Genomic DNA, 14,530 nt, shown 5'->3' on the forward strand with positions numbered 1-14,530 from the left:
ATCCCTACGGAGCGTCTCTAATAGTCACAAGCTGAGTTAGGAATCAGTGTGTCTGCTTAGATTTGGCTTGTTAAATTATACTGATGACTCTCTATTTGCTTTTACTTGCTACTCGTGGATATCTTGTGCATCCTAGAAACAGAGATACAAGACATAGGTAAGCAAATCACACAGGCAGATGCCTAATGTCCCCTCTCACCTAAGATTCCACCTCCTAATACTATGCTAACAAGGAAATTTTGCTTCTTAAATAAGGTTAAATGAATAGTGTGAAGGTGGATTGGGAGTTATGACCCAGGTAAGTATCTTCCAAAAGAACAGGGTTCCACTAAGTAGGAATTTGCTCAAAGATCAGAATACCCTGAAAAGAAAGCAAGCTATGGGAAATCTGGCAATTCAGTGAAAGTGAGGCCTTAAGTCTCATTATGTTCCCTCAGGTGATATCACAAATGGGTCCCTAAGTTCAAATAAATGTGATGTTTTCAAGGTGCAGGTAGAAGGAAAGGTAATACAGCAATCTCCCTAAATCCAGAAATATAGTTGACAAGTGTATTAAGAGACAGTGACCACAGTGACCTTCTTTAATAAGATTTTTTTTCTTTTATATGACCTCATGGTTTCTATTTCTTTCCACCAAAACAAAACGAAATAGAAAAACTCTAAATTGACCATTTACTGACAGTGACACATAGCTCTGAAATTAATCATAATGAGTATTTCTATTCAATTTGTTTATGCATTACACTTGTCAAAACTGTTCTAAATTACCTGAAACTGCAAAGGAGAAAATTGAATTTGTTCACTCCTGAATGCCAATTGTCATCAAAATGGCACTGATAAGGTTTTTAATTTGGATTTTGTTTGGGAGATGCTACTTCCTAAATGCCAATGCAGAAGATCACCATTGCTACTTTGGCATAACTGATTCTTTAAGGGAATTAATTTGGTTATCAAATTGCTTACCAGTAAAGTGTTGCATAGTATTAATTATAAGCATTAATCGTCCATTTAACAATCTGTGTGATTTTTAACTAGCATAAATAGAGTGATTTTGCTAAGTTGAAGGGCACTGCTTGAATATAAAACTAACCAGAAGGTGACAGTCAGTCTAACATCCAAGTTATAAATGAAATCTTCACATATCTCAAATTGCAATATACATTTAGACACAAGGGATTAAGTCAAATTGGAATGTAGTATAGTGTTTTTTCTTTCTCGGATATGGCATGTTTTCAGAAAGTAGAAAGACATCAGTCTCAAAAGAGCTAAAGTGCACTTGGGAAATGGCACAAAATAGGAAGAAATTATATATTGATATGGGGAACTTCCTGACTTTTGGCTGTCAAGAAAATAACATTAGTCAGATTTGAATTTGTTATGTTGGACTATTCCATTTTCTAAAGACCAGTACACAAAGTTTGAGAGCAGCCTAACTGAGCAACATAGGACATGTTTCTCAGTTAGAAGAATGCTGGAATGCTGATTTTTTTTTTTTACCACCTTTAGAATAAGAGTATTCTGATGGTATTTTGTGCACAGTCACATATGATCCAATCTAATCTTAGTCCAGTCCCAGACTTGCTAGTGACCTTGGGCAAGCCCCCTATATGTCTGGGTTTCCCCAGCTGAGATTTGAAGAGAATGCTAATTCTAAATTCCTTCACAGGCACATTGGGGATATTCAATAATGAATGAATGTAATGCATTCCTAAGTGCTTTTGTGTGAATTAGATTTCTCTTGGAAAAATAGCCTATGGACTCTTTCTAAACAAAGCATGATTACTCTGGCTCACTTGAAACTCTACAAACTAGCTACCAAAATGTTGAAAGGTTGTTTGAGGGCAGATTTGTGACCGCTTTCTTATTCTAGAAAGATCTAAGCATGTTGGAGAAATATTGGAGTATTCTGAAGGCAAAAATTCAACTAAATATGTAAAAAAAAAACCTTTACTCCAAGCCCTAGTTAAGCAGTCTTTGCTACAGAGAAGCCTTGCCTGGTATGACTGCCAAATCAATTCTGGTGTCTGTTGGGGCCCTTTACAGTTTATTTACAGCACCTGTCATGGGATTCCAGGGTTGAAGATGTCCCTGGAATCTACCGGATTCTTTTACTTAATGAAGGTAAGTAGAAAAAAATCAAGTATTCCACTTGTACCTGATTTTTTTCCAATTAAGACTGTAAACTGAATCTCAAATTCATATTTGCCAGCCTTATTGTTATTTACATGTATAAATACGCTTAGATACAGTACAATTACAAATACAATTAAGAGTATGACATTCCTCAAATGCATCTTAATTGTACTGATGACCCTTTCCCTTTCAATTTGCTTGGCTAAGTAGCCAAGGCCTGAACTCTTTTATATCTCAGCTTAGTGTGCTACAGTTCACTTTAGTTCAGTGGTTACTGAACACCAACTCTGACAGATGCTTTCTTGGCACTGAGGATAAAGAGGTGGTCATGGTCTCTTGCCTATAAAGACCTCACAGTGTAGCTGTAGAGAGAGATACTTGAAAAAAAATAGTGGTTATACCCAGCACCTAGATCCTGGTTTCTAATACCATTCTCCAATAAGAAGAAATCAAGGGTCCTTAGAGAAATCACTGGCTTTAGAATTGGAGCAGGAAGTATACAAGGTGAGCCTAGAGCATCCTATAGTGAGAAAAAGAAAGGAAGAGCTAAAGAAAAGACAAACCCACACTGATAGGAGTATGACAAAGGGGCACATGGGCCAACTGGAAGAGCTCCTAATGTCTTAAGCTGGCACAATTTGAACAACAAAATAAGAGTTGAACTTAATGAAAAATATAAAATAAATGACTATGAGTTCATACTGAGATCAATAAATGGAGAAGAGATAAAGTTCTCATTCCAAAAAATTCAGAATACTTTTTATACTTGCTCTACTCTCAAGGAGGTAGAACATAACTCCCTACTCCTTAAGTGGTGGCTACACACAGTTACTTCCTTGTAAAATGTAAAATATGGAAATTGGGGGAGAGAGAGAAATCTAACAAATGCTGCTTCAGCCAGGAGATCAAGGTCAACCTCATCAGTGATAAATGATATTGACAGCATGTTCCCTTGATATGACTTGATCAGAATGGCACTTTACCTCTGTGATCCTCCTCCCCAAAGCCCATAACCCCTGTCTAACGATGAGAAAAAAATTCAGACACATTCCAGTAGAAGGCATCCTGCAAAAAACCTGACCAATACTCTTCAAAATTGTTAAGGTCATCAAAAACAAGAAAAGTCTGGGAAATTGTAACAGCCCAGAAGAACCTAAGGAGACATAACAACTAAATATAATTTGGTATCTTGGATGGGATTCTGGAACAGAAAAGGGACATTAGGTAAAAACTAAGGAAATCTAAAGTATGGACTTCAGTTATTTTTTTTAAAAAATAATGCTAGTACAATGTGATAGGTGATGCTAGCTCATGTGCACCTTCTCTGTACTCATTTCTCCCCCTCTCTACTTCTCCTGTCATAACACTTGGACTTATAACTATCATACTTTGTTTGCTTACCTTTCTCCACCACTGGACTGTGAGTTTCATGAAGGGGCAGTATCTTGCACACAAGTAGGGCTGCTGAACATAGCCCTGCCCTCAGCCACAGCATATGCATTTAGTAAGTGCTTTTTACTGAAAGAATAAACACACAATACAGAAATGGTACCAAGGAAGGAAGTCAGATGAGTGACGATAAGGCCTTAGACTAACTATAGCACAGATTAAGAGAAGTAGACAAACTGGAGAAAAATTTAGGAGATAGCATCAATAAAACATCAGGTTTCACTGGGTGTGGGAAATGATGGAAAAGAGATAGAAAAGAATGACTCCTGAGTTCTAGCCTAGACGCGTGGATACTAGAAAGAGTGCTGGGCATTGAGCACATTAGAGATAAAGACAAAGTTGCTCTCCTCTAAATTCTTGTAGTTTATCGTGGGGGATACACATAAGCAAATAATTTATTATGTAATCCCAAGAATAGAGGTAAGCTGAGGGTCGATAACTCAGATGGGAGATTTAAGGAAGGCTTCCTTCGGGAGATGATACCTGAGTAAAACCTCAAAAAACATATGAGAATGAATTAAGTGAAGAAAGGCTTATATACCAAGGAATATTAAAAAGTTTTTGAAGGTGGGAGCCAAATGATCAGAATAACCCTAGAGGCAGTGTGAGGAAAATGAATTTGAGATTTCAAAAACACTTTCTATGTGCCAGACTATAGAAAATATTCCAGGCCAGAGATGACAAAAGTTAGAACTGATCCAATGGAATAAAAGTGAAGGAAATGCATGTTTCTGAAAGCTAGTTAACAGAGTGAAAGAGGGATCAGGCACAACCTCCAAGTATGAAGCTTGGGTATGTCATAATACATGAACCTTAGGTTAAACTAAAATATCTCCCAAACTAAAGTTCTTGCAGCCAATAGAAAAATTAAATTAGGAAAAATCAAAGGTAATGAATAAGGTCAGCTGTCTATGCAGATAAAAATAACAAGAAATCCCCTGTGAATATGGAATCAAAGAGTTTTAGGAACGACAAAATTCAATGTAAGTAGCTTTAGTGTAACCTTTAGATGCATGACTGTGTGACTACACAGTCATGTGATTATGATTATAACTTTAAAAAAGGTTAAACATGATCAGTTCTATTATGTCCTGAAATAAGAAAAAAAAATTGATGTGGAAATGTGATAGTCAACTAAAAAGGAAAGCTTAAGGAAGAAGTTTGGCTGTGTGTCTCCAGCCAAGTCCTCCTCTCTCACCATTTCTTTTGCTTTGGATATACCTTTCAATTGACAACAAGATCCTGGAAGGATGATAGTATTCCCAAGTGAAGCAGGAAGCCTGCAAGAGGAGTAGATTTATGAGGGATGGGGAAGGCGAGAAAAGAAAATAGGCCAGCCACTCTGATGTGCCCTACAAAGATGCTCTGTTCAACAGACTGGACTATGTGGAAGGCCCTAGTTAGATTCCCAGTCCAACCTAAAGGCCAGGCATGGTGGTATGTACCTGTAATCCCAGCAACTCGGGAGGCTGAGGCAAGAGAATCGAGGGCTCAAGGATGACCTGGGCAACACAGTGAGACCCTGTCTAAAAATGAGCCAGGTGTAGTAGCATAGTCCAGCTTGGAAACGGAGGCAGGAAAGTCATAACAGCTTTTGACAGAAAAATAAAAACAACAACAGCGAAAAGTTTTTGTTTTGGATCTGTTGAGTTTGAGATGACTGTGAGACATCCAGGTAGTCATTGAGTAGGTAATTGGATAACTAGGTATGAAAAATATGAGGAAAGGGAATTCCTGAGATTGTCTCCCTTCTGTTGCGTTCTACCCCAAATAGATGGTTTTGAAATGTCAGCATTATTACAGATTAGCATTACACATTGTATTCTTTTTTTTATATAACTAGACACATTACCAGAAAAACAAGCATCAGTATATCAGAAGTAAGATACATCTTTCATCTCTTAAGAGTTTGCCATTTGTGATAAGAGGCAGACCCCAGGGGTGCATGTTGAGCAAATTGCTTTGAATAACTTTACTTTTCTCTTCCTTAGCACAAGTCCTGCTCACAAATACTACCTGGCTATGGATCCCATGTCTGAATCACTCTATCTATCAGACACCAATACTCGAAAAGTCTACAGGTTGAAATCTCTTGTGGAGACAAAAGATCTGTCCAAGAATTTTGAAGTGGTGGGGGGAACAGGTGACCAGTGCCTTCCATTTGACCAGAGTCACTGTGGAGATGGTGGGAGAGCATCGGATGCCTCTTTGAACAGCCCTCGAGGTAAAAATAAATAAATAAATAAATAATCATTCTTTCATCATCTACAGATTTCATTTGACTTCACAAAATCCTAGGACAATTGCCACACTGTAGTCCATCCATCCATCCATCCACCTACCTTAATATCCTGCCTCTCTGACGGACATCTTCTCTGAAGTCTACCCAAAAGATAGGCACAGCTAATTTTCTTTTTTTTAGCCAATATGCATTAAGATGGTCACAACTGTTATGAAAAGATTGACAGACTTCTTTTCTGGTTGATAAATAACTATTTCTCAGATCCCTCTAAGTGCCTCCCTGGCACCTCAACCTCTCCCCAGAGACTATTTCATAGATATTCCATTCTGTCTAGCAACTTGAGATTTAATATGGCCTCTTAAATTCTGTGATTGCTTTTCTTGGGATCAGACCTATGACTGCCTTCTACCACTGTCAAGTATGTTGACTATCTCACAGACCTTAACTATTCCTGAATTATGCTTAGCAAACTTTAATGGACCTTTCTTCCATTAATTTATCTAAATTTATTTTGAAGCAACTTATATTTTATATTTGTATTGCTCTAGGTAATAATATACCAATTTTTTTTCTTTTGCTTTCTTAAATTTTGAAGCAACTTTTATTTTATATTTTTATTGCTCTAGATAAAAATATACCAATTTTTTTTCTTTTGCTTTCTTTGGGAGCTTGGCCTTACTTTATTTGTCTGAAATTTAGTATTCATTTCTCAAGGACCAACCCTCTATTCAATTCCCTGGAAGTTAGTGGACAAATCTGTGTCTACCAATTAACTTCATGATTTTGTAGATTTGAAGTATATGCCAGTCTTCAGCCACTAATCTGAGAGATAGTCATTTTAAGGTCTGTCATCATATCCTATCTCCTTCATTATTTAATGATTCTTCTCTGTTCCTTCCCTAAGATGTTTGTGTCTGTGTTTGTGTGGGGGGGAGTATGCCTGTGCACACACATGTGCACATTTATTTTAGTGAACTTTACAAAGGATTCATTTCACTGGCTTATATGATGCTGATGTGTATTTTAAATTATTGAACAAATAATGCACATTTATTGAAGAAAAATGGGAAAGAAAGAACAAAAAATTTAATTAAAATTGTAAGCCTTTGACATATAGAAAGCCATCTCTAGCATTTTAATGATTATCCTTTTAGATTTTTTTCTGTGCGTATCATGTATTTTAATTCTCTAAGAGTGGAATCATGTTATACAATGCTGTTCTATAACCTGCTTTTCACACTTAATGTATTATGATCATCCTTCCATGCCAATACATATAATGAGGTCAATGTGTTTAATTTGTTAGATGGTCACTTACTATTTGAAATATTAAGAGGTTACTCTTTAGCCATTTGACATTTGCCATATTGGGATTAAATTCAACAGCTATCAGAGTTTAAAGCCTTCCTTTTCTTCAAGGCCTTTGTGTTTCATAAAGTCCCTCTGGCTAACCCTAGCCCATTAAATCTGAATTTCTTTAACAGTGTCTATACTACCCAATTATTACTTGATTATATTTTACCTTTTTTTTATTCCCAGTTTTTTCAGGAAATATTTTTCTTCTACCAAACTAATTTTCTTGAGAGGAAAAATTATATCTAAGATATTTTAATCTTCTTCTTGCCCCATCAACTTCTAGCACCATGTGGGATCCTTTATACATTTATTATGTTGTTGGCCAAGTAAGCAAATTTTATCAACTCTTATCAGGATGATTTTTTTTTCTCTAATGGAACATAACTCCCCTCCCCCAAGTATTATGGTGAAGCATTTCTTTTTTTCTCTGCGGCAGTTGTCATTTCTTACATATAGTAGGTCCATAATAAATATTTAATGAGTGAAAGAATGATGTAAGTGCAACAAATAATCAGCTCATCTTTCAAAAAAATACATCAGTACAGGTCTCATCTTATATACTGGTTTAAAGCTCTTGTGGGTGAGACCAGCAGTTGGTGTAATGGCTATGATGTTGGACATACTAGCCATTGTCCCTTGTAGTCGACTTCGGTACGAGTTCTGGACCTGGTGGCTTAAAGTCATGCCTGGCGTGTGTGTGTGTGTGTGTGTGTGCCCAAGATCCCGAGAGGAGAATGGAGGAGAAGAGATTGCAGTGTGGCCATCCCCTCTGGGGGGTGATTTCTCACTTTCTGTCCTTCTGTCGCTCTCTGTCTTTCTAGTGAGCACACGCGCCCTATAGCAAAAACCTCTCCAAAAATAAATAAATAAATAAATAGAACTCTTGCAGGTATTATAAGGATTTCTGCAGAAAAAATGGGAAGGAATCAAGCTTATAGAGTGACTGAAATTGACATCATCTGAGTTGTTAGTATGAAAACCACCCATCTCACCTACCACATTCAACCTGCCACATGGAGAATTAATATCTTGGCTTTTCAAAATAAAGCAAATTATTAGTTCACTGCAGCATTTTTTTTGACTTGGAAAGTAGCAATAATTGGGTCCTGATGAACAGGATTTACATGAACTCTTGAAGCATCAGTAATGAGAGTGCCAAAATGTATGTATCTATTAAAGTTAATATTAAACTAAGTTTTTCTCATCATAGCTAGCAATGCATTTTCCTTTCATTTGATTTACTCACCTTTCTATTCAAGAGTAGCCTCTACCATGATCTGGTATACTTTATTTACTCCCAAGCAGTAAGGGTTCCTAAGAACATCTAGCGTGGGCCTCAAACAACTGAATGTCTAATCTATCCAGCACAGCTTTCTTATAATGTTCCTGAAGCTGGTATTGTCAACATTTGCTCTGATCCAGTAAGTGAACTAGAATACTGTAAAGGAGTGGGAAGTGTGGTTCATACTACATATTTACCACATCTCCTTCAGCCATGAAGACCCTCTTAGTGATATACAAAACTACTCAGATGGCAAGGAGAACCTATGCCTGTTCACCCATTGCTCTGAAAATACTGGTCAGAATGCTTAAATACCTAACTACAGCACCTATCTGCATGCCTAATATAGAAGCACTCACCCTTGTCAGTGAATCAGAAGTCAGATTCTCATTATATGGAATGCTGCAAGGCAATTTCACAGACTTCCGTAGAAGGAAAAATCATGCAAGAATTTATTAAGGCACAGTGTGCAAATTGAGAGAAAAGGACTGCTAACTGCTAATTTCATCTTTGAGGGTTTCCTAAAGGTTCTTTGTCTCTCAAGAAAGACCACTTTGTTTTTTGCTTTACAACCACCATGCATATCAACTCCTCCCCCACACACACTCTCCCACCCTGCTGCCCTTGAACCCTGATTAGAAGAGAGCAAATATTTAATGGATGTCTTTAGGAAGAGGTTTGATTTTTTTTCCCTCCATCTAGAAGCTAATAATAATAATAATAATAAAAGCTATAGATCTGTAGAAAATAGAAATGTACATCTAGGGAGTACCATTTCTAGGTTAGGAAAGAGAGCTTGCTCTAAGACTTTAACAAGCAACATATTGTAATTATAGGAAGGCTCTCCAATATGTCCTTAATTATGCAAGGTAAGTCAAATAAATGTTAATCTGCAAGACAGCTAATTTACTTTCTGAATCTATTCTAAAAATAGGATGAAATAAAATTTGCTTTTGAGATCATTCGTCCTAAAGCCAGAGTAAATTATCAAATGGAATTAAAAACTAGTCAGCAAAAGGTAAAAGGTCAGAAACAATGGGATTGTTTTTTCTTTTCTTTTCTTTTTTTTTTTTTTTTTAAGAAATGGTGGTAAATTGTGATGAATACTAGGTTAGGGATCCTGGGAGTTCTTGTTCAATCCATGTAATGCCCATGTATCTTTGAAGAACCTGTGCAAGTCACCCTGTCTCACTGTGGGTGTTATTTTCCTGAACACTCAAATTAACTTAATGATGTCATTAACAAGTTTTGTGACATTGGGCATTTAGACATTGGGTCCCAAGTTTCCTTGGTTGTAAACTGAAGGGCTAAGGAAGTTCTATCTCCCTCCCAACTCTAATGTATTAAATAATCATAGCTATAACTTATTGAGTACCTAAGTAAGATACCATATGACATACACTGTGCTAGGTATTTTACAAACACTTTCTCTAATCTTCACAACACAGAAGGTAAATATCAATAGTACTATTCCCATTATAGATGTGAAAAAAAACAGAGACTTAGGTTAAGAAATTTACCCAGTGCCACATAGTTTACACATAACAACATTGAAGTTCAAACCAAGGCTCCCAACTCCAAAACCCCATGATGCAGAAAAGAAAAATATAAAAAAGATCTGTAATGTCATGACTATACCACACTGCCTGCCTTTCTGTTAAAATATCTGTGATTTCTGGGAAGATTGGAAATGCTTTTTTTGTTGTTTAGAGAGAGAGATTTTTGCTATAGGGCGTGTGCACTCACCAGAGAGACAGACAGAGAGAAATCACCCCCAAGGTGGGTTGGTCATGCCACAGTCCGTTCTTCTCTGTTCTTCTCTTGGGATTTTGGGAATGTACACACACAGACACACACACGCGCATGCACACACACACATACACACACATAGCGTGAGCTTTAAGCCAGCAGGTCCAGGACTTGAACCACAGTTGACTACGTGGGAGTCCAGTGATGTAATTATTACACCATCTGTTGGTCTCTGTAAATGTTTTTAATCTAATGACATGTATGCAATGAGAACAAAATATTTTTATTTACATGATAAATAACTTTTAGTCTAGTTTTCTCTTCCTATTAAAACCATTTCTCCGATTTTTCTGACCTAGTGGTGTACCCAAAGTGCACTGCATAGCATTTACATAGTCTGTAAATGTAATTATTCAAATAAATCTCCAGGAAACCTTGTCATATCTCTTCAGAAGATTCTGCAATTAGGAACCTCACCAAAATTTCATTAAGGGACAGAGGCAGGAAACCTTCATATTATTAACTTTCTTGACTACAGTAGTAACTACAAATTTTGTTTGAAGGAGAAATGGAAATGTCCCCGAATAGAATTTCATGTGATAGCCTCTGGGTACTTCTCTTGGGAAGAAGTCTTTATCTGATCCAGTTTTATGCACTTTGATTTGAATCCCAATAAAGAGAAACATTTGCCATTTTACTCATCAATACTTCAATGTAATGGGGCAAGGAAAAAAGTTTAGAAAAGAGGTTGACGGAGTGCTAATCCCTTGCATTGTATATGAGTTTGAATTGACTTTGAAAGATGCTTTTAAAACATGCATGGATGATGTAGTTGAAACTTAGGTTCCATTTATTATTTTTACTGCAACTTTCTTTAATTCTACAGAGAACTCAAACTAATGAGTCATGTAATAGATGACCAAATACTTAAGCAGAATGTGAAATGGTACTAGGTGGGGATATAAAATAAAATTTGTGACAAGCTGAATGCATTTATTTTTTTAAGTAGATACAGAGGGTGAAGGAGTGACTGGACAGGATGGCATTAATCAATTACTTAATTTGGTTCTCTTGGACCTCACCAAGTATTATATCGCTATTTTCATGTATGTTTTTAAGCGAACTGACCTCAGAACTCAGCAGGACTTAGGCAATATCCAGATGAATGCAAACAGCCACTGAGATGTTCCATTGGAGGAAAATGATCCTTAAATCTTGATAGCTTCCAAAAGTATGTTTAGGGTATTCGTGGCACTAACCATGACAATTCATTTTGCAATTATTAATTAATTAGTTAGTTAATTAATTTTACATTTATTCACTGAGCATCATCACAGCATACAAAATTTAATCTCCCATCCAGAGTACACTGCATAGTGGCTTAATCATACATATTATCATTGACAAATATTTTTCCATTTATTGTTTCATGTGTGTGTGTGCGTGCGTGTGTGTGTGTGTGTGTGTGTATTTTCCCCCTATTTCTCACCCTCTGCTATTTCCCACCCTCCTCCTATCACCCTCTCCCATTTCCCACCCTCCTCCAACACTATCTCTGATGTCTACAGTTACTTTCCATTTCTTTTTTCCCCCACATTTTGATTCACAAAATATCTTAATTAATCTAACTACTTTCATTAGCAAGTTCAGCTGATACATACATATCTGTGAACACATGTCTGTCTTTAGGTATGATGAAGTCTAGACATAATCTGCTTTTGTCCCTACCCAGATCTAGCTGAGGTGCATCCTGCAGCTTTACTCATTTTCTTGCCATCTGCATGCCATTCTGAAAAGCTATATTTGGGGTTAATAGAAAGATGCTAAGACTATAATCAGTGACTTCTTGGTGATGTCAGTGGTGTCCATGAGGGAGAGAAGGTAGTACAGAAACGGGCATGAGAATATTCTTTAGGTTCTCCTGTATAATGGGAGCAGTAAGATTTTTCCTAGATTACTTTAGTATATGATTTATCTCAGTAACATAACCATTTGGATTGACAGTAGAGACAGCTCACAGTAATATTGCAGGAAACCCACAGTATGAATAAAATGAATGCTTTGTTTAGGAAATTACAAATAACCAATATTGTTAGAGTATAGATGTCATATTTGAGGGTAATAGGAGGGACAGGTGCAGGAATAAGAAGTTTGCCTTTTTTTCCTATAGGCAAAGAATTTGAAGCAGGAGTGACACAATCATCTGATGCATGTGTTTTGGATAATTTTGGTGACAGGGCAATAAATACACTGGACCAAAGAAAGTATAGGGTGTTAGGCAATGAAAGAATATCTAATGAAAGAGACAGAGAAGAAACCTTCAGAAAAAGAAATAAACCAAGAGAGTATAGTATCCAGGCAGTCAAGGGGGCAGTTCGTGTCAAAGATGTGTGGAAAACAATATCAAGTGTCCAGACATTTGTAGCCATTGTAAGTAATGGCAAGTACATTTGTGACCTTGCCATAGGTGGTTTGAGTGATAATAGAGGTAGAAACTAGATTTTAATCATTTGATGAGCCAATGAGAAATGAGAAAATAAATAACACTAGTGAAGATTAGTCTTCCAACTAGCTTGAATGTGAGAGATGGAGTGGTAAGTAGTGGGAGGCCAAGAAGCTCAGGGAGTCTTTTTCTATAGGGGAGACATGGCAATGGTTGTAAGTCAATGGAAAGATACAAAGACAGGAAGTAAATGACAAAATAGGTCTGGAGGAAGCTGGAAGGGAGTAGGCCTTGAATAGAAGGAGAGATTGATTAAAACATCCTAAGATTATATGTAGATATAGGGATGAGGATAAGTTTGTAGGTTGGAGGAGTGAGAAGGTTAATGGTTCTCTATTCTTATAGCCTCAGTGTTCTCAGAGAATTGAATTTGTTCTGTGAAAAATGAGAGAGTAGGGCTGGTTTCATGGCCTGGTGGTTAAGGTAGCCAAATAACACATGACCAACTGCCCAGTTTAAGTTCCAGACCCAGTGACTTGAGAAACATGGCAGGCACATGTATGTGCATGCCCATAGTCCTAAAAGGAGAGAGTGATATGGAGAAGGTATTGCAACATGAACATTCCTCATGAGAGAGTGCTTTCTTTTGTCTCTCTCTCTCTCTCTCTCTCTCTCTCTCTCTCTCTCTCCCTCCCTCCCTCCCTCCCTTCCTCCCTCCCTCTTTCTCTGGCAAGTGCACATGCCCTCTAGCAAGAAAGAAAAAAGAAGGAAAAGAAAATAAGGAAGTAAGGTCAGACCTCAAGGTATGTGGAAAAGGTTTGGTAGGCTCACTTAGTAAAGTTTGCTTTCTAGTTAAAATCAACGTTCTACCACCTATGGCCAAATTCCCAGCTGAGTTTCAAAGTTTTCTCCTGAGGATTTTTCTCCAACATCCTTGTTTTAGAATCAGAGGCATATGGAAAAAATATATATTTGACAAAGCCTTAAAATTCAAGTGAAATATTTTTTCTTTATCCTTCAGTGATCCTGTGCTGCTTTCATTCAGGAGGGATTTCTTTCTTAAACTCTGTTAGTAGTCTCTCAGCTTACTGTAGCAACAGAAAAAACTTAGTGCCTATTATGCAACCAGAATGAGCGTTTAACCTGGTTTTATGTACAGTTGATCGAATGCCTCTGCTTATGATGGTCAAAAGATTCTGACCTTAGATTATGTCAGCAGCTGGAACTTGAAAACCTTTTTTCCTTTTTTGTTGCAACTATAAGCTGTTGATGGGAGAAGCCAGAGAAAAAGAAGACATTCACACCTAGCCTTGGCTAATTGCCTGTTTGGCCTAGGTAGCATCCATGGTTAAGAAGACCTATATTAAGTTCATACAAGTTTTATAAAGCCACAGATGCATTATTAAATGACTGTTTCTTCTGCAAGTATTTTCATTTTCATTGTATGCATCATATTCTAGCAAACACAGAAATAATATTTTAGAAGTCAAATACCATGAAAGATACTTTCCCAGGTTCTGGAGTCAAACAGAACTGGAGGCAGATCCCAGATCCATAGCTCATTAAATGTGTGACTTTGGGCAAGTCACCTAACTTCCCTGAGCTTCTGATTCCTCATCTGTAAAGTTGAAATACTAGTAACCGTGCCTACACAACATGGTTGTTCAATGATGCATGTCAAGGTCCTAGTGCAGTGCCCACCATGTACTGTGTAAACAGCAATTACCATTATAATCAGTCTTGCTGTTTGGTCACTAATAGTAATAATGATTATACCAGTGACCCACACATGGAATAAGTTACTTTTTGAATCATAGTCTACATCCTTGTAGGCAGTCTGAAACTTGGTCCTTTCTAGGCAGGAAGGCCACAAAGG

At 37.1% G+C, this 14,530-nt stretch overlaps 1 protein-coding gene across 1 annotated transcript in view; it reads left to right on the plus strand.

The window, feature by feature from the left end:
- Positions 1 to 14,530, plus strand: part of TENM1 (teneurin transmembrane protein 1) — a 659,425-nt gene that overhangs the window by 537,877 nt on the left and 107,018 nt on the right. The window contains 2 exon segments of the mRNA XM_027767184.1: positions 137 to 157; positions 5,574 to 5,806. Of these exon segments, the coding sequence (XP_027622985.1) occupies positions 137 to 157; positions 5,574 to 5,806 (254 nt within the window).

The sequence above is a fragment of the Tupaia chinensis genome, unplaced genomic scaffold, assembly GCF_000334495.1.
Source record: "Tupaia chinensis unplaced genomic scaffold, TupChi_1.0 Scaffold143996_1, whole genome shotgun sequence".
In the NCBI taxonomy this organism is placed as follows: Eukaryota; Metazoa; Chordata; class Mammalia; order Scandentia; family Tupaiidae; genus Tupaia; species Tupaia belangeri.